Source organism: Taudactylus pleione, unplaced genomic scaffold, assembly GCF_031769625.1.
Source record: "Taudactylus pleione unplaced genomic scaffold, aTauple2 ptg000128l, whole genome shotgun sequence".
NCBI lineage: Eukaryota > Metazoa > Chordata > Amphibia > Anura > Myobatrachidae > Taudactylus > Taudactylus pleione.
In genome coordinates, this window is record NW_028284530.1 from 2984838 (window position 1) to 3005923 (window position 21086).

A 21086-nucleotide genomic window follows, 5' to 3' on the forward strand; every position below is an offset into this window, starting at 1 on the left:
GCTTGTTTTGTATTTTGTGCCGTAAAGCCAAATGTAAAGCACGTTGAGTCCTTTAGGAGTAAAGTGCTGTAGAAATAACATAATTATAATAATAATCAAATAATAATTATAATAATGATGTCATCTCCAAGCGTACTGTCCCCAGCCAATTTCTTTTAGGCGTGACCCTGGTCATCAAAACCCAGGTCGCACCTTTCAGACTTGAGCCGGGTCGTCGACCCAGGTTACACGTCCTGAGAAAAACCCTGATAGTGAGCAGGGCCATAGATCCGGGACTGTCAACCTGGGTCGGACCGTTCAGACATACACCAGACCCGGGTTGATGCAAGTTCACGTGAAAAAAAATGGGTTTTTGGCTTATGTCTGAAAGGGGTATAAGTTACTACATTTCTATGGTAAATTTCTCAGAGCTCACTCTGAGATGTGATTATTTTGTGTAAGGCTGTAAATGCTGTGTAGCATCTGAATCATATCGGCCTGTTGATTGTTGCTGGTAAAGAATAGCTCAACCCTCCCGTTATTTTTAGTTTGGTGTTTCTCAAACAAGTGACTTTTTTTATATTAGAAGTTGCAATGGGGATACCTGGTTTAATTGCAGTTTGCACTTGAACGCCGTTTAGTGCTTCCTGGTTGTTGGCTATAAGTTTCCCAATGGTGAAATAAAACAACATTGGGAGACCCTATATTAAACACTAAGGAATTTACCTTTAACTTAACTCCACTTTTCCCCCCATGTAATTCTACAGGGGTTTGTAGACTTGTATCTGTGCCTATCTGTTGTTCTAGCGACCTCTCATCACACTGGCTGTTTCATTCATTGGCTGGTGAGTTATACGGTATCATTATTGTGTATCATCACTACAGCCATTGGATTCACAAATGCAAAACAGTGGTACAATGGGATCGGTATCCCTTTATCATCGTACAGGACAAATCAGTTTTGTCATAGCTCCGCCCCATGAGGCCACACCCCTTTTTCAGATGTGCGTCTTATGTCCCCATTTAATAAATGGATGGGGTGCCAATGCTCTTTCTGGCACAGAGCACAAAAAAAAAGGCTAGTTACCGCTCTGGCCTATGATGTGCAGACCCCCCGGCCAGACATTTAAGGAGCTGCCGCTGGATGTCGTTTACAGATATATCAGTTGTACACACTGGTCGATTGTCGGGACGATTGATCGTTCCTCAGCTGTGCAAACAATATATTGAACAGTGTGTACCCAGCATTCGTTAAAGATGGTGGAAAGCACATGACATAGTTACCAACTGTCCCTAACTTCCAGCAACAGTCCCAGGTTTTACTGATTCACTGTTTTTTTTTTTCCCTTTTGCAATTTTTACCTTTCATATTAGTAAGCTTGTCATGTTTGCTGTTGTCGCCAAGAAGTAAAACGCATAACTTCATTTGATTAACAAAGTAACAAAATGTTCTTAAAACATATTATACAGCATTGACAGTTATGCAGGTGATAAAGTTGCTAATATTACGATAATCTGCAAGAAGGGGGATAGTTAATGGACAAATTAAAGATGCAACCAATAATTAAGGAATCGGTTATAGGAATTGCACAGATCTAGATGTACTCCATATATTCCCTGCATGTACAGCGAGACTCAGTAAATAAAAACATCTGAGGAGAGAGAATTTTTATTAACATGTGAATCTTTCATTTCTGCAGTGTCACAAACACACTAAAGCTGTGTGGATAAACACTCCATACATACATATGTACCATGTCCCTTTCTGGATAAAGTAATAATTCTGCAAACACCTTTATCTCTATACTGTTTACTTATGTGTTTTTATTGTACATTAACTTCTCTTTATCAGAATGTTTCTAATTGGCGATACTAACAACTTCTGTTCTGTATTAGTGATCTTAGTGTTGTGGTATCTACTTCTTATTTAAAGGAACAATAAATCCATTTTGTGAAACATACACTTGTCCAAGTTAGGAGCCAAATACCAATGTACAACCAGCCTCTACATCTGTGTACAAATGTCATTGTCATTTTTGGTACTTATGTCATTCAAGTTATTGGGGTAAATGTAATAGGCTGCGGCTTTGAAACATCGGCGAGTCACGTGCAAGACTGTCCGATGTCTTACAGTAGCAATCTTTTAATAGGCAAAATCAACCTACTCTTTTAATAGGCAAAGTTCTCTAAATTATTCAAATAATGTGAGTTCATAATAGTACCTATGTTTATATGGGAGAAGAGGTGATAAAAAAAAAAATCCCAAAGACGTCCCTGCTCTCTCCATACTGAGATGTTTTCACTGATGTTATATAGAAATGTTTTCCTTAGAAAATGGTATTACAGGATCTGCCAGAAAGACCGCCATAAAAAAGAGGCTCCTCCATAGCTCGTGCTGTGACCACCAATGTCTGGTACCATCAGAGGATGCCACCAACTTTGTCCCATGTAAATAACAGCTCATTTCCAGGTCTGTGCAAAGCTCCCCTGCCCATACAAGTCATACTCTTTGTACAGTATGTAATCTTTCAAGCGGTTGGGCAGAGGGATGAAGGACATAAAAACCGGGCAGCGCAGATGAAGCCGCCCCATACACTTCCTGATCTTCAGGCGGCACAGATGTTTCAGCGAGCGCGGATTTGCTTGGAATAAAAAAGAAAGTTATATAAAGAGACATTGTACTGTTTATGATGAACGTAAATCATTTTGGGCCTGATTCAGACTTGCATGCATATTGGACACATTGCGTGCAGGGAAATAAATGTGGATATGTGATATACACCTACACAGCACCATCAAATATGTAAAAGTGGACAATACACGAAATTAGCCATCATCACTATGAGCATACATTTGCAGTAGCCTATACATGGTACAAGAGCGCCCAGTTGCACCCATTCATCTGCAGGTGGAGATGTGGCTGAGATGTATACGAATCTGAATCGCCTGAAGTTGCTGATCATTACATTTGCTCAGCTCAGATATATGAATCACAAGATTTGCTGCAAATCTAAATCAGGCCCTTTATGTTTAGAAAAACCTGTAGATAGACTGCTGTGGCATACACTGAAGATGAGAATAGGTCAGTATTGTGGAAACCAGCACCAATCAGTTTCCTTTCACCTTTTCAACAGTGTCTTGCAAGTGAGCCCAACTCTAGAGCCCTACTAGGGGTATAATATATGTATGAGCATCTGTGTACCACCAACCCATGCTGCACTAAGAAATAGATGTCCTCGCATACAAAGAGCCAGAATGTAAAACTAAGAATTTCCTGAGCTGTCCTGACAACCAAGGAAAAGAGATACAATGTAGGTTACCCTCTAAATCAGTGATTCCCAACCTCGGTCCTCAAGGCACACTAACAGTCCTGGTTTTAGTGATATCCATGATTGTGACCAGATAGTTAAATCAAAATAACTGGGGCACTAAGTAAGCCACTTGTGCTCAAGTATGGCTATCCCTAAAACCTGGACTGTTAGTGTGCCTTGAGGAACGTGGTTGGGAACCCCTGCTCTAAATAATAAAAAACATTGTTATTATTCTGGTACCTCTTTGAATTTGACTTTCAAAATGATTAACTTCTGTCCAGAGCATACACTGTGATCAGTACACCTGATGTGTCCAGCAAACCCAGCTAACGTAATATAAGCCCACAAGCTACTTACTTGATATGTAGTGAATGTCAGGCCAGAGCTTTTGCTTCATGAGAGTCTCTTTCAGCTTCGAACAAAACTCAACATGGTCAACGTAATCCAGCATGACCCGAACAACGTTCCCACAGAGGTGCTGGAGCCAGGTCAGTGTTATGACCTCGCAGAACTAGACAAGAGAAAGCGGATGGATGGTTTAGCTGTTTGTTAATAACATGAACCAGCCTGCCATGGAAGATTAGGTTCCAACATCGACTGTGGCCAAACCACACAAAAAAAACCCTGAACCGTCTATTTTGTAAACTATTGTGTTTGGTGGGATATATAACTTTGGAGAGAAGCACCTGCTAGTGAAGAGGACTTTCCAGTATTAAAGTAATGCTAATAAGGGTATAGGTGGGCAGTTGATGCTCCCCCTTGGATCATACTCTATTTTACAGATATGCAACTTTACCAAGGGGTAATAAGATTTCCTTCATTGCCACAGCCTAGTGATGGGGTTTGGTAAATAGTTTATTAAAAAGTTGGACAAAACTGGAATTCTCCATTAATTGATGTTGGAAAGACTACAGGAGAACAAAATTGGGGGAAAGCCCATGGCATATGTGGTTGCATAAGACACCCGTGACAAAAGTTGCCAGCACACCATTATTGATTATTTAAACAGAGTTTTTTTCAACAACGGTTCCTGCAATGATATAGTCAGTATCCCGGCGTGCGGGATGGTGACGGGCAAAATACATGCGCCAGCATCCTGAAGGTAAGTATCGGGTGTTAGGGGGATGGATAGGCACTAGGGGAAAGGGGGAGTTTAGGTATTAGGGGGGGTTAGGTATAGGCCCCGGGGAGGGAGTGTTAGGTTTAGTGTGCGGGGAGGGGGAGGTTAGGTTTAGGCACTAGGGGGGAGGGTTAGGGGTAACCTGCTTTTCTTATGGGTGTTGGGATTCTGACTGTCGTGATGCCGTTGTCTGTATTCTGACCAGCGGCATCCCGACTGCCGGGACCTCATACCCGTTCCTGCACATGAAGAGGTCAAAGAATATTCTTGCACAAATCCGTTTCCCATGTTGACTGACATTATGGGGCTCATTAATCATATTCCCTGAAAAACACCCGTTTTCAGTGGATATTAGCAAATATTTAGTATCCCTGCAATGTATTATGGAGGGACCGCAACAGGTATCTCCGATATCTGCTGATGTCTTCCATTTCCGACAGTCGCCACAGCCCTAGTAGTGTTCTATGGTGGATGCGATACTGTGAGATTTACCAAGCTCTGGAATGCAAAGAAAGCATTCCGGAACTTGTCCCTCGCAGCTAACACCATCTAAAGCCTATAGGTTACACGTCGCAAAACTAGCCGTGAGAGGGTTCTTCCGGCAATGGTCGCCGTGCATGCCTGGTCCGCACTCCAAGCACCTTGCTGGGACGTGCTCCTTTCGGAGCCTTTGTCCCTTTGGGAGCTATTTGATACATGCCGGCGCCAAGATCGCATCTTGCAATGTGGTTATTGGCACTAGTAACGTGCCCAGATCGCATTGCAAATGCGATTCTTGGTAAATGGGCCCCTATGTGAGAGAGCAGTAAAATTCCTGAGGTCTAAGAATGGAACTATTCATGGTAGGGAAATAAAAATTTAGGAAAAATATGTAAAAAGTGTACAAAACAAATATATGTAACAGAAACGTCTTAACTAAAATAAGAAACAGTTAATATAATCTCAATATAAAAAAATACCATTGTGTCTTTGATAACTGTAGAAGTCCATCCTTCATATCCACTTATAAAATGCACATTTTTACCATGAGGACATTCAAAACACTTATATAAGTCATATCCGTAGTTCAGCAACATCCTCAGCAGGACCTCATCTTTGAGAGCGTACTGTAGGGCTGAGGGAAAGTGCAGAGGGTTGACTCTGCAGACGTAGTTGACGTTGGATCCGTGGCGCAGCAGCAAGTTGACCAATTCATAGTTCCCCATTCGTAGAGCCACCTGCAGGCAATTAACCGGGTCTTGGTTGGGGAGGGCGCCGGCATCTAGGAGGAGTTTAGCTGAGGAAACATCACTGTTTGATACTGCAAAGTACAAGGCAGACTTCCTCTCATCGTGATACCCCTTGCGGACCCTCTGGGCCAGCATGAAATTGACATCAAAGTTAGATCTGAGGAGAAGGTCCAGGCACTCGGGGTGTCCTCCAGCAGCTGCTGAGTGGACTGGACTGATACCACTTCTCCTGATTGCAGCGATATCAGTGACTGGGATCAGCAGCCGTAGAGCCCTGTGTATGGCAAGCAGAATAGATGTAACTAATGTACATATTCTACAGGGAATTTCCTTATTCCAGTTGCTCAGTGAAGTACATGCAATAAAGTGAGTTATTGGCTGGCCAGATTTTCCATCTTGTCCAGCTGATTTCAATCAGTTTGAATTTCATTAGACATGATAGTCATCAGATTGGCCATTCATACTGCAATGTTTACCTCTCTCCAGGGCTTAGTACATAGACCACTAAATTAGGCAAAGTGGACAGAGATACAGTACCAACCAATCAGCTCCTTACTGTAATCTTTCAAACGCAGAATTGGGAATGTATGTGACTGGCGCCACGTTTGCTTCTTGTAGGATCCAATGATAAATGGAGATATGCAGCCAGGAACACACAGGAGCCTTTCAACTGGGCCCCATAGAAATTATTTTGGACCGAAGAAATGGTTCAGATGCTTCCTCTTTTAAATTTGGTATAATCATCTAGTAGTATTCTCAAATGTTCATATATAGAAAAACAACATATTGGGGCATATTCTATTGGGTGCAAGAATAGCAAAAACCCCGCACCTGCGAGGTCTTTCCTGCAGGTGCGGGCTTTTTGCTATTCAAATAGCTGCAGATTTTTTCTTTTTTTACACGCCGGAAGGTTATTTTTCAATCACCTCCAGAGCAAGTGTGACTTTTCCTAAAATCAGTATTTTTATGAAAAATCACCAGGACTTGCTCTGGCACCCTGGCGGTACCCCCCCCTGAGGACTAATTAAGCAATTGTAAGTTACCAATTAGCTTAATTAGTCCTTCATTACTTACCTTCCGAAGTGGTGTCTTTTTCATCCAGTGTCGGCAGACGGGTCTTCTGCAGCAAGGTGACTATGTCAGTGTGTGTGTGTGTGTGCGTAACCCCAGGTCTGTGTGATCCCCCCAGAATGGGCACTGGGAGAACTACATCTCCCAGCAGCCCTTGCCCCTTCCACCAGCCCCTGGAGCCTCCTAGCAGTCCCCGGGACTCCCAGCAGCCCCTTCTCCAGTGAGAAGACAGGGGAGGGAGCCGCGGAGACCCCCCCGGGCTGGTAAGTGCCGAATTCTTTTTTTTTTTTTTTTTTTTTTTTGCGCGGCGCTGGGTTTTCAGAGCTGAAAACTCTGCAACCACTTTTTTTAAATTGGATACCGCGGGTATCGGGGGCGAGGTTTATTACCTCACTAAACCTCGCGCCCAATTGAATATGCCCCATAGTGTGTAACTTATTAAAGAAACAATTTCAATAAGGAATAGATATGCACTCACCCTTTAAGTGAGTGTTAGGCGTTGGACACAATTCTCACCGTGGTCCTACGGTGGTTGCATAATGCAACATAGATATCACGTGTAATGTGGTCAATCAACTTTTTAAAAATTAGTAGTACGCATTGGACACAATTCTTACTGTGTCCTACAGTGGTTGCAATAATGCAACATAGATCTCTTATGCAATATGGTTGGTCCACTCCACATAATCGGAGGAGACAAAATAACAAACCTCCATGGTACAGATCAGTGTACCCAACGGTAAGGTGCTATAGGAGTATGTGATGTACTCACCTTAGAAGGGACAAAGTAGGAGCTGGAACCATTTCTTTGTTTTTCAAACACAGCCTGAAAAGTGACAATTAGGAGCTGATTGGTTGGTACTTTATCTCCGTCCACTTTATCTCTCTTCGGGGCTTAGTACATAGACTCCTTAGTCAAAATTAACCAAGTTGGAAACATCAACCATGTACCATGTATATTTGGTGAGCTTCAGAGGTGATGCTCATTGCTCAAATCTAGTTACTGTATGCTTGTATTGAACATCTCTTTATGGGACATTGGACACTTTCTGAAGTACAAGTAGACAGACAGGTGGCCCAGGTAAGACGTTTCTTGCTTTTTATTATTGTTTTATTTTATTTATATGGCGCCTCAAGATCTTATATAGTGTCATACATATGACATACTGGATTATATGGGAACAGAGTGAACAATATACTGTAAGACAGTTACACAAATTAGCATAAATATATAATTACACAGGGAAAACAAAGCTTACATTTGTGTGGAAAAGGGATGAAGCGACTGAGAGAAGAGGGCAGTGGAGGAGGAGAGGACAGGGAGGATCATTTTGTTATCTAATATGCATTAGGTTGGGAGAATTGACTGTTTGAAACTCTCCTACTGCCAATAGGAGTTATGATAGAGAGGTGAGTAATGTTGACTTGGCATGTATGATGTATGGCATTGTATTTTGCCAGCAGTTGGGATATATAAGCTTTGCCATCACTAGAGAGGGGGGATACAGTTTATATACGGGGAGAGGACTTGTGTAGGTTTGGGGTAGTTTGGTGGGAATAAGATGGGGACATGTTTCCTGGATGGTTGCCATCTGCTGTCTTATTTTGCCACCAAATGTCATGATTGGACTTGTAGCACAAGGACTGCATATAATATACTTAAGGTGCATACACATGGGATGATGTGCTGTATGAACGATATTGGTGAAAGATTTCCCTTGAACTTTCTGTAGTGCAGGACAAACGATATTGGGTGTACACACAGAGATCTTTCAGTGAAGTTATCCTGCCACATCTCTGAACAGGCAATTATTGACGATATTGTCAGATTGGCCTGCATGTACAGACGACAAGAGATATCGTTATCGTCCAGCGGGAGCGCGCATCGTTGGTCGTTCATTGCATACATGCGGAACAATCTGAACGATTTACCGTTGATTGATATCGTTATCGTTCAAAGATAACGTCTCATTTGTATGCCCCTTTAGATGTATTTGCTTAGCTGCAGAATGTACCGGGAAATGGGTTTGGACCGTTGCAATGTACAGTATGCAGACTATGCAGTAACACACCTCAATCACACAGCATTGTTATCATCAGCAAGAGCATTATCGGAGGACAGGGCTAATACAAGGTAGTTCTGTCGTGCACTCACAGGAGATGCCCTCGGTACGCTGCCCGGTGTATAGGTAAGTGGCCGGAATGCTTTGGTACATTGGCATCTGCCCCATACTCCAGTAGCAGAGACGCAGCATCTGGGTTACCGGCAGCGGCTGCTTCAAACAGAATAGATGCAGAGTCGGAGGCTTGTGCCATAACACTGGCACCTATAGGAATGACAGAAAGTGGCTGTTACGTCCTTAGCATCACATACCCGCATTGCAGAATCCCATCTGTCCTTTCACCCCAAGTTTATTTAAAAAAAAAAAATCCTACATTTTTATTTCTTAAATGATCAGATTGTCTTGGATATTTTTTGTTAGTTGTGACTTGCTGCAGATATAAAGTCTTGTTTCTTTCCAAGGTATATTTCATATTACTATATGCTCAAGGTGTGTTATTATGATTGTTATTGAAACCTGCTTTGAGTGAACACACAAGGGATGGGCTGCAGAATCTCTTGTCTGAATGTCCTGTACTCCCTGAACACTGTTTACCCTGGCAGGGGGCCTAGACCCAATCACCTCTAACAGGATATGCCACTTATCCTGCCATCACATTGGCAGAACCACCAGCAGCGCCCTCCTTTGGAAGTTGTGGGCACAGCAGTTTTCATAGTGTTGATCATGTTCCCTATGCAATTGTATTCTGTTGATTCACTATATGTATCTGTCTATTTAAATTCTCCTGGAAGTGGCAGTTGGAAAATTGATATAAGTAAAACATTTAGTTTTCTGTATATATCTGGGGCTATTTGAGAATTGGGATATATATTTTATATAGCTTTCTTTCTGTTAAAACTGTCCCTCAGTAGGGAATCGGTATGCAATGCCGGCAGCTGATTAGCCACCAGATGAAGATACAGACGCTGGAAGCCTGAACGCTCTATATCCCGACTAGGGCTGGTAAGTACCCTAACCTTCCTCTATTACCCCCCTAACCCTCCTTTAGTGGTGCCTAACACTTACCTCCCCCGGTGGTGCCTAACCCCCCTTTCCTGCACCCTAAACCTAACCCTCCCAGGGGGGTGCCTAACCCTAGCCTCCCCCCGGTGGTGCCTAACCCCCCCATTTCCCTAACATAACCCTCCCCGGGGGATGCCTATCCCAAATCACACCCGGGGTTCCCTAAACCTAACCCTCCCCACGGTTAACACCGAACATACCCCGCTTATCTTTGTTCGGTATGGGGGCTGTCGGGATCTCGGCGTTGGGCTAAAGATAGGCGTCGGAATTTAGACGTCTATCTTTAGTCCCAAGTTGGACTTTCCGCGTTGGGATTCTGGTGGCCAGCTTTCCGGACGCTGGTAAGTTAACTACATCCCCTCAGTAGACAGTAGTCGGAGAAACCGATAATAGTTGTGTTCTCATATGTCTGCTAACTACAGATTTGCAGTGCCACTTATTCTTGTGTCTGCTGGATAATCGCACATACATATGCCTTATGCTAGAAGCACATGTGAAGACTTTGCAGATACATAATTATACATCAACTCAACTGGCCTCCAGCTGTTCTATGGACAATGCTCTGTGACTTACAAATTTATTTTTGCATATAGACATAGAAAGAACAATTAACGCCAGTAGACTGACTTGCATTAATCCCCCAGTGGTATATTATTCCAGTTGGAATCCTTTCTATGGACCTGATTCAGAGTTGACCGCTATTGCGATGTTTGCGCAGTTGAGCGATTATCGGTGGTTTGCGCATAGTTCGCAGCCGCATTGCACACGCACTGTAAATGAATTGCGCTCGCGCTCGCTGTGCTGAGTCGCTCACAATTGATTGACATGAAGAGACAGTTTTGTGGGTGGTTACAGGGAGTTCCAGCCAAAACGCGGACGTGTCAGGGCCGTTTCCTGGGCATGTACTAGCCAGCATCTGCGATCGCACACAATGGAACCAAGCACCAGCATCTCAGTTACCACGGCCATTCTGAGTGACCATAGGCTTACTCGATAAGTCGATGTTTTGAGGATCGCCGTCCAATGCTGCGTCTGTGTGCGTATTACGGGCAGATACGAGGGCTCCGGTGGGCGCCTCAATACAAATTCCGTCCGCCTGATGCATTGGCATATTATAGCAATTTCTAAGTGGCAAAATTCGCAAATGCGTTTGCATTAGCGCACAGCTCTGAATCAGGTCCAAAGTCTTATCACGTATCCCATGTTCACCACACACATTGGGGTATATTTTGCCAAGCGTTGGGTTTTCAAAATTCAATATTGGCATTAAATATTATAGATTTTTAAATCCCACAGGCAAAGTCTCTCGATACTCTAAGGTTTGTCAGCGCTTATTATTATAATTATAGGTCTGTTTTCTGTACTGCGCATGCATCTGAGTCACGGGATCCGGTCTATAGATCGGCAGTAAGAAGGTCGACAACGTCTAGATAGACACCAGGGGCCAAATGTAATAGGGTGAGAGTCTAGAAAATGTGACAATTTATTTTATTTATTTATTACCAGTTATTTATATAGCGCACACATATTCCGCAGCGCTTTACAGAGAATATTTGGCCATTCACATCAGTCCCTGTCCCAGTGGAGCTTACAATCTATGTTCCCTATCAAATGCGCACACACATACACACTAGGGTTAATTTTTTTTATGTTTGGACCCAATGAACCTACCAGTATAGTTTTGGAGTGTGGGAGGAAACCGGAGTACCTGGAGGAAACCCACGCAAGCACAGGGAGAATATACAAACTCCACACAGTTAGAGCCGAGGTGGGAACACTAACCATTACACCGTCTGTAACACTATTACATTAGTCGAGTTGTATCTTCAAAATGGGAAAACATCTGGATGAGAGTTTAAATCATGAGAGTTTTTGAGTCTGAGTTTCCATGTTCTCTGACTCTATTACATTGGCTGAGTTTCCATGTTCTCTGACTATTACATTGGCTGAGTTTCCATGTTCTCTGACTCTATTACATTGGCTGAGTTTCCATGTTCTCTGACTATTACATTGGCTGAGTTTCCATGTTCTCTGACTCTATTACATTGGGTGAGTTTCCATGTTCTCTGACTCTATTACATTGGGTGAGTTTCCATGTTCTCTGTCTCTATTACATTGGGTGAGTTTCCATGTTCTCTGACTCTATTACATTGGCCGAGTTTCCATGTTCTCTGACTCTATTACATTGGCTGAGTTTCCATGTTTTATTACATTGGGAGAGTTTCCATGTTCTCTGGGCCTGATTCTGACCCGCTCGCGAGCGCTGAGCGCTCGCAAGCGGGTCGATGGTGCCCAAGTGCGCATGCGCACGTCGGAGGCGGCTCCGTCGTGCGCATGCGCAAGACCCGAATAACGACGGCCAAGCCGTCGTTAAGGGTCTCGCACCAAAGGGGGCGTGCTGTCGATTGTGATTGACAGCACGCCCCCTTTGGTGGGCGTGCCAGGGGCGTGGCTGCCCAGACGGAGGCGTTCCCACTAGTGATGTCAGTGGGAGTGCTTTTGGCTCTGATAGAGCCAAAAGCACTCCTGGGCTTGCGGCAGCGAGACCCTACCACAGGGTCTCGTCGCAAGCCCGATGGTCGCGATGGTCAAGACCATCGCGACCATCATTTTGGCCGCTCGCTATAGCTGTGGGTGGTCACCCACAACTATGCGAGCGGCCAGGAGGCCGCTCCAAAAAGGAGCATGGACGGCCCTGATTCAGAGCGAGCACTCTGTCAGAGCATCTGGCTCTGAATCAGGGCCTCTGTCTCTATTACATTGGGCGAGTTTTCCTGTTCTCTGACTCTATTATATTGTCTGAGTTTCCATGTTCTCTGACTCTGTTAGATTGGCCGAGTTTAAAAAGTGTGAGAGGTTACTGCTAATCTCTCACATTTTCTAACCTCTCACCCTATTACATTTGGCCCAAGATGTTAGACAGTCAATAGGTCGACAGGGACAAATGGTCGACACAAAAACAGTCGACATAATTTTTTTATTATTTTATTTTAGGGTTAGGCACTTACCAGAGGGTTAGGGTTAGGCACTTACCCTGACGGTTTGGGTTAGGTATCAGGAGGGATGGTTAGGGTTAGGCACTAGAAGAGAAGGTTAGGGTTCGGCACCAGGAGGGTTAGGGTTAGGCACCAAGGGGAGGGTTAGGGTGAAGATTAGGGTTAGAAACAAAAACATTTTTGTGTCGACCTTTTAACCCTGTCGACCATTTGTACCTGTTGACCTTCTTACATATCGACCATTAGTGTGTTGACCTTTTGTCCCTGTCGACCTTTTGTCCATGTCAACCTATTGACTGTCTAACATCTGGTGTTTATCTAGACATTGTCGACCTTTTTACTGTCAATCTTTCAATCCACACCCCTGAGTCGCACTGTGCGTTGGTATGCTGACGGCGGTCGTAGTGAGTATTTTGGATGCATTTTTGACAGGTAACTTCCATTTCCAGGAATACGCTGTGCCCTTGGGCATACTCAGTGCTGCAGAATGGGGATCTCACTGTGATAACTTACTTATCGACCTATATACATTATAAAAGTTAAATTGTAAAGATAAGACATTTTTCTATTGCTGCAAGTATCACCAGCTAAAACATTATTACCTAACAAGCTCTGTTGTAGGTGTTAGTTATGAAGACAGATGCCATAATTGTAATCTAAGTGTGGCCCCTTCTGCAGTATTGAGCATATGAAATGTAAGCAGCGGGGTCTTTATGAAGCGTCACACAGGTACCTTTCTGAATGAGGATCTCCATAACATCAGTGTGTCCATGCTGTGCAGCCAGAGCCAAAGGTGTAAACCCAAAGTTACTGGTAGAGTCGGGCTCAGCTCCTGCACGAAGCAGGAGTCCTGTAATGTCTTTATGCCCCAGTTTTGCCGCCTCGTGAAGAGCTGTCCTGTTATCAGCGCACGGTAAATTCACTTGTGCTTTATGACGCAGTAAAAGAGACGCAATATCGTAAGAACCATTGCGTATTGCTGAGAGGAGAATGACATTTCTATCAGTATATATGTAGATATTAACCATATTCATCTGTAATAATGACGCAAGTATGAAAGTCCTACAGTATGGAAATGAGGTGGCAACATTTTTAAGACATACAGTATACAGTAAGTAACTGTTCACATTATATCATTCTGCACATGAGGAAATGTTTGTGAACAAAGACATTTTTGTCACCTACAATATGTGTGTTGTATGTAAGGGCAACAGTTCTCAAGTCGACGCGCTTTGGGTTGACATGCATCATGTCATCAAGCTTAGCATGTTGACAGTGACCATGTCGATATCATGTCTACATGGATGACATGTCAACATGTTGACCTAACATCCCCGGTGGCCCAGCGGAACTTACCTGGTCCGAATGTCAGCGGCATCTCCAGTGTCTTCCAGGTCCCATCAGTGATGTCACCGTCAGTTCTGGTGGAGTGATCTGATGCACCAGCGTTCTGGTAAGTAAATATACCTGCCCTATCCCTAACCTTAATCCCTACGCATAGCCCTCCCTCTAGTGCTCTAACCGACTGCATTCTCAGAATGTCGACATGTCACATGGTTTTACCCCTATGTACAGCATCGTAGAACCTTTGTGACGTCAAACAAGTATAAGATATAATAAAAATGTTATATTGTCGCATAGTTTTAGATGCAATTTCATATTAAACAATGAGGGATTAGTTACCTATAACAAGTGGAGATTCCTCTGAATCGTTCTTTGCATCAGGATCACAGTTGTTGGACAGTAGGAAGCTTACATTGTCTAGTCTAGAATGGATCACTGCCAGAAACAGGGGAGTTTCACCTTTCAAGGTCTCCTTCTCCCAAACACTGTAAGCGGAGGCTGTGGCAAGGTGGGGAAAGCAGTATAAATTCTACTGGACATAATTCCGGTCTCTCTGCCTGTGAGACAGAATATATAAATCGAAATTCTAGACTCATCACAGAAAGCCCTTAGCAGTGGTACATGGGTCACCACTCTTACATCTGCTCCCTGAGGTACTTCACTAAACAAAACTTTACTCTTGAACATTCTTGAACTTCTCTTGTGCTGCACCTGCTCTTTGCTGCCTGAGATGCTCAATCTCCAAAGCCTTTAAATGCTCCGACATAATCCACCACTTTCCCAAGCACATAACCAATTACGGAGCTGGCATCCTGACCTCTAGCATCCTGACAGTAAATACTGGTGTTAGGGGGAAGGTTAGGGTAAGGCACTAGGGTGAGGGTTAGGGTTAGGCACTAAGGGGGGAGGGCTAGGTTTAGGGTGCGGGGAGGAGGTTACATTTAGGCACTAAGAGGGGAGTGTTAGGTTTAGGCAATGGGGAGCGAGGGCTAGGGAGAGGGGGAGGGTTAGGATACTGACCAACAGGTGTTGGTATCCTAACCCAGTCGTGAAGGCGGCGGCGAGACTCTGACCGCCGGGATCCTGAGTATTTGCGTTACCCAACCCGTTTACGTAAGTCCATTGGCGTAACATAAAATAAAAATTTGTGAATAAATAGTAAAACAAACCTTGCTTGTATTTAGAGCTGAACGTAATGCAGCCACTTGCACTAGGAGAGGTGGATTGGTGCTCTTGATCCAATTGCTTTTCCATGTAGCGCAATTGTTATAATGCAGTCAGTGCATTGCTTACTTATACTGTCAATGCTATGAGCAACACTTTATAAACGTATAATAATAATGCACTGTGCAATATACAGGTAACTCACATTTGAATGTTATTTCTAGAATGAGTTTTTCCCGCTGAGCCGCAGCCTCATGAAGTGGAGTCCAGCCTCTGTCATCGGCCTCCTGAAACGCAGACTGGTGGTCGCACAATTTTGTTAATGTCTGTACATCACCTTTATAGAGAGAGAAAGTTGTACATAAACCATATTACTGTGAGTTTGATGTCGCGAGTATACAGTTGGTGCATATTCTGATAGATCTACAGTTAAGATTAAAAAAGTACCTCATAATTTAATTACCTCACTAGAGAACTGATGCCCATTATTCTTACCAATTGTGCTTGTGTACACACCTTCCCCAATCACTCCTGTTTGCCAGGTTTAACCTGAAGAACTCCACATAAGAGTACAGTGAACTCTCATCACAATAAGGGGCATATTTACTAATTATTGGGTCCTAGACTCTATTACGCATGTGTGGTCTGCTACAATGGCTAAAGCCATCTTCAGATGCCATTAGCTACTGGGACATCACATTCCGGAGCTTGGTAAACTCGACTAAAAAGCAGCCCCCATAAAAACCTATGAGGTGTGCTTTTGTGAGAGAAACTGGAGACTGTAGACAATATCTTCAGGGGATACTTATTATTTCTGGGTACCCCCAAAATTGGGTGTTTTAGGGGGATATCCAACTAATAATTGATGAACAGGCCCCAAAAGCACAAGAGGATGAGCATCAGTTGTCTACGTACAAAAGAGGCACCCATTTTATGTACCACTTCCAATTCATGCAGACTATTTATTTTCTAGAAACCAGTGACACCACCATGGCATAAAGCACTATGTGGTCCTATAATCATACTAAAGTCGTCACATTAATACAAATGATTGTGTATAATATCTGAAGAGTGTATGAGCCCCATACTTGCCTACTCTCCCGAAATAGCCGGGATGCTCCCGAAAATCGGGCGGCGCTCCCGGCCACCCAGAAAAGTAGTCAAGTCTCCCACACTGGAGAGATTAAAACACATTTAAAAGACAGGTGCAGATATTGTCAGTGCGACACTACACTTAGGGGTATATTTACTAAAGTGCAGGTTTTTAGAAGTGGATATGTTGCCCATAGTAACCATATAATTTATCTAGTACCTTATGGAAAATTATAACAGCAATTACATGTATATTATAGATACATACCAACCCGAATGGCTGCAACAATCTTGTCATATTCTGGACTCATGGAACAGGAGCTGACAGAGTGAAATTCTTCATTAAATACAATTAGTAAAATACAATGGCGCTGGACGTGTACCACAGGTCATAGGAGTCACATTTTTAAAATGTCCCAGGTGCTCCCGCGCTATTCCTCCTGCCCTGCACCTCAGATGGGACAGAGGAACAGGAACGTGCACCCAGGTGTCACATGACACCCGGCCTGTACTATGCGATGACGGCAGCACAGCTTCCCTCTGTCAGGCTCCGGCGCTCTGGCCAACGGCCCCACAGCCTGTGACTTGAGCTGCCCTTGATCACACACCTGATACACACTGATCACTATACACAGGTCACACTGATCACTATACACAGATGACACACACTGATCACTATACACAGGTCACACACCTGATACACACTGATCACTATACACAGATCACACACCTGAAACACACTAATCACTATACACAGTTCACACTGATATCACACACCTGATACACACTGATCATTATACACAGATCATACACACTGATCACAGTGATATCACACACCTGATACACACTGATCCCTATAAAATGTCACACTAATATAATACATCTGATACACACTGATTACTATACACAGGTCACACAGCTATCAGACACCTAATACACACTGATCACTATACACAAGTCACACCAATATAACACACCTGACACAGACTGATCACTATGCACAGGTCACACCAATATAACACATCTGATATACACCAGGCTTGCCTACCCTCACGATTTTGCCGGGAGCCTCCCGAAAATCGGGTGCAGCTCCCGGCCCCCCGGAAAGGCAGGCAAGCCTCCCAGCAACCGCCGTTCCCCACGATTACTAGTTACCCCCGCAGCGGAGGGGGCCGGTGACGCGATTCACACTGAATAGCGTCATTTTGGCCCCGCCCCCTGCTCCACAATGCCTGTATAATCGGTATTCTGTAGCAAAGGCGGGGCCAAAATGATGCAATCGCGTGCCCCTGCACCACCACGCCCACAAATGCTCGTCGTCCAGTCACTCCCCCTTGTCCCAGCCACTTCCCCGTCCTGCCGTTCTGGCTGCTCCCTCCCGGAAGGAGCAGCCAGAAAGTACACTGATCAGTACTCTATATACAGGTCACACTAATATCACAAACCTGAGACATCATGATAACTATATTATACACCTATTACACACTGGTCCTTGGTGACTTTGGCGATTTGTCTGACCAATGGGCCTGATCCAGCATGGATCGCTATTCTGCTAATACGCAAGCAACGCAGTTACTAAAATCAGCGGTGATATGTAAATGTTTGCATTCAGATTGCGATCGCAGTCTGACATAAGGACAACATAGCAAAACAATCGGTAACATCGGACCCATACGCACAGTTAAGGCAGGTCAGACCTCACTCATTAATTGCTAACTTCAGTGCATGCTATGAGGTCTCAGGCTGGGTATGGTATTGCAGAGGATAATTTATGCACTCCCATGCAATGCTGTCCCAAAGCACTGGCACGCCTGCATTCACCCAACCACCCCTCCGTCACCACCCACAAATGGCACTTCCTGTCAATCACCATGCCATGAGTCTACGTAGCCTTCCGACCGCAGCGGACGGTTCACACACTGGGATGCATACACATACGCAGTACACAACAATCGGAAGATTGCGTGCGTATAAGCAACTACATTCCTTGCTGAATCGTGCCCAGTGTCTTTTCAAACACTAATTCATACATATGTTCCAGAATAAGGACCTTCAAGGTCTTTGCTAGACTCTTCGTAGCTCAGTGTCTTGGATTTTGTAGAGGGTTCATGGAGGGTAAATTTCTCCAGATATGGGAGAAAGTATTGGCAATGGCTGAGGTGTTTGGTTGCTCACAGTTTGAAAATGAGGGTTCAAACATCAGGAAAATATGAACAAGTATGACCAAAATATATTATATGGTGAAGTTAATAATAATGTTTGGCATGATGGATCTTTACAACCTCAGTGGAGACATTGGGCCAAATGTAATAGGGTGAGCATGTAAAAAATGTGAGAGATTAGCAGTAACCTCTTACACTTTTTATACTCGCCCAATGTAACAATGTAATAGAGACAGAGTACAGGAAAACTCACCCAATGTAATAGAGACAGAGAACAGGAAAACTCACCCAATGTAAAAGAGTCAGAGAACATGGAAACTCAGCCAATGTAATAGAGACAGAGAACATGCAAACTCACCCAATGTAATAGAGTCAGAGAACATGCAAACTCACCCAATGTAATAGAGACAGAGAACAGGCAAACTCGCCCAATGTAATAGAGACAGAGTACAGGCAAACTCACCCAATGTAATAGAGTCAGAGAACATGCAAACTCACCCAATGTAATAGAGACAGAGTACAGGCAAACTCGCCCAATGTAATAGAGACAGAGTACAGGCAAACTCACCCAATGTAATAGAGACAGAGAGCATGGAAACTCAGCCAATGTAATAGAGACAGAGTACAGGCAAACTCACCCAATGTAATAGAGACAGAGAACATGGAAACTCAGCCAATGTAATAGAGACAGAGAACATGCAAACTCACCCAATGTAATAGAGACAGAGTACAGGCAAACTCACCCAATGTAATAGAGACAGAGAGCATGGAAACTCACCCAATGTAATAGAGACAGAGAACAGGCAAACTCGCCCAATGTAATAGAGACAGAGTACAGGCAAACTCACCCAATGTAATAGAGACAGAGAGCATGGAAACTCACCCAATGTAATAGAGACAGAGTACAGGCAAACTCACCCAATGTAATAGAGACAGAGAACATGGAAACTCAGCCAATGTAATAGAGACAGAGAACATGCAAACTCACCCAATGTAATAGAGACAGAGAACAGGCAAACTCGCCCAATGTAATAGAGACAGAGTACAGGCAAACTCACCCAATGTAATAGAGACAGAGAACATGCAAACTCACCCAATGTAATAGAGACAGAGAACGGGAAAACTCACCCAGTGTAATAGAGACAGAGAACATTCAAACTCTCCCAATGTAATAGAGACAGAATACAGGCAAACTCACCCAATGTAATAGAGACAGAGATCAGGCAAACTCGCCCAGTGTAATAGAGACAGAGAACATGCAAACTCGCCCAATGTAAAAGAGACAGAGAACATGCAAGTTTGCCCAGTGTAATAGAGACAGAGAACAGGCAAACTCGCCCAATGTAATAGAGACAGAGGGCCTGATTCAGAGCCGGACGCTATTTGCGAACGGTCGTTCCTAAAAAGGGGCTGGCTATTTAAATTGAGCGCTCGCTCTTTGCGGTCTGTTGACGCCTCTATGTCTGAGTGACCGAATGAAACATGCGCTCGCTATTTTGTAAAGACGTCCCCTGGCCGTTCGCATCATACATCATCTCCGCTATTTATTAGATTTATCGAGTACATCGAAAGGCATCTGAACTGCTCGCAGTGCTTTTGGTAGGTTTTACTTCCCGCAATCACTGCGAGCAGTTCAGGCTGAAAGACAACCAAGTGACGTGACCGATGACACTCCCTTACTAATTATGCACTCCCATTAAATGCCCGTTTTGACCGTTTGGCACGCTTCCATTCGGATCTCCACTCCCCGTTTTCAAGCACCTTCCCCTGTTACCACCCACAAACGCCTCATTCTGTCACTCAAATTAGCAGGCCCTCGCTGTTTTGCGAGCGCACGATTTCCGACAGCAATGACTGGTTGGCGCATGCGCATTACGACCCATAGGCATGCGCAGATGTGCGAACATCGCTCGGAGCGAACGCTTACGAGAGGCTCTGAATCAGGCTCAGAGATCAGGCAAACTCGCCCAATGTAATAGGGGCATATTCAATAGCGTGCGAGAATAGCAAAAATCCTGTACCTGCAAGGTTTTTCCTGCAGGTGCAGATTTTTTGCTATTCTATTAGGTGCGTGTTTTTTAAAAAACACGCCGGGAGGTTTTTTTATCGCACCTCCTGGGCAAGCGTAATTTTTCCTAAAATCAGTGATTTTAGGAGAAATCACCGGGAAATCACCATAGAGACAGAGAACATGGAAACTTGCCCACTGTAATAGAGACACAGAACAGAAAAACTCGCCCTATGTAATAGAGACAGAGAACAGAGAAACTCGCCCAATGTAATAGAGACAGAGAACAGAAAAACTCGCCCAATGTAATAGATAGAGAGAACAGGAAAAGTTGCCCAATCTAATAGAGACAGAGAACAGGAAAACTCACCCAATGTAATAGATACAGAGAACAGGAAAAGTTGCCCAATCTAATAGAGACAGAGAACAGGAAATCTCGCCCAATGTAATAGAGACAGAGTACAGGCAAACTCACCCAATGTAAT

General features: G+C 43.9%; 1 protein-coding gene across 2 annotated transcripts in view; it reads right to left on the reverse strand.

Moving 5' to 3' along the window:
- Positions 1-1632: 1632 nt before the first annotated feature.
- ASB14 (ankyrin repeat and SOCS box containing 14) overlaps positions 1633-21086 on the reverse strand; it is a 28669-nt gene continuing 9215 nt past the window's right edge. Inside the window, exons 3-10 of one of the 2 annotated variants that reach the window (XM_088472682.1) lie at positions 16700-16752; positions 15545-15676; positions 14515-14673; positions 13565-13810; positions 8866-9037; positions 5370-5913; positions 3648-3801; positions 1633-2621 (exon numbers count right to left, since the gene is read on the reverse strand). In XM_088472682.1, coding sequence (XP_088328808.1) covers positions 2440-2621; positions 3648-3801; positions 5370-5913; positions 8866-9037; positions 13565-13810; positions 14515-14673; positions 15545-15676; positions 16700-16752 — 1642 coding nt within the window. In that variant the 3' untranslated portion in view covers positions 1633-2439. The remainder of the gene's footprint in view (positions 2622-3647; positions 3802-5369; positions 5914-8865; positions 9038-13564; positions 13811-14514; positions 14674-15544; positions 15677-16699; positions 16753-21086) is intronic. The other variant, XM_088472683.1, reaches the window with a different exon arrangement.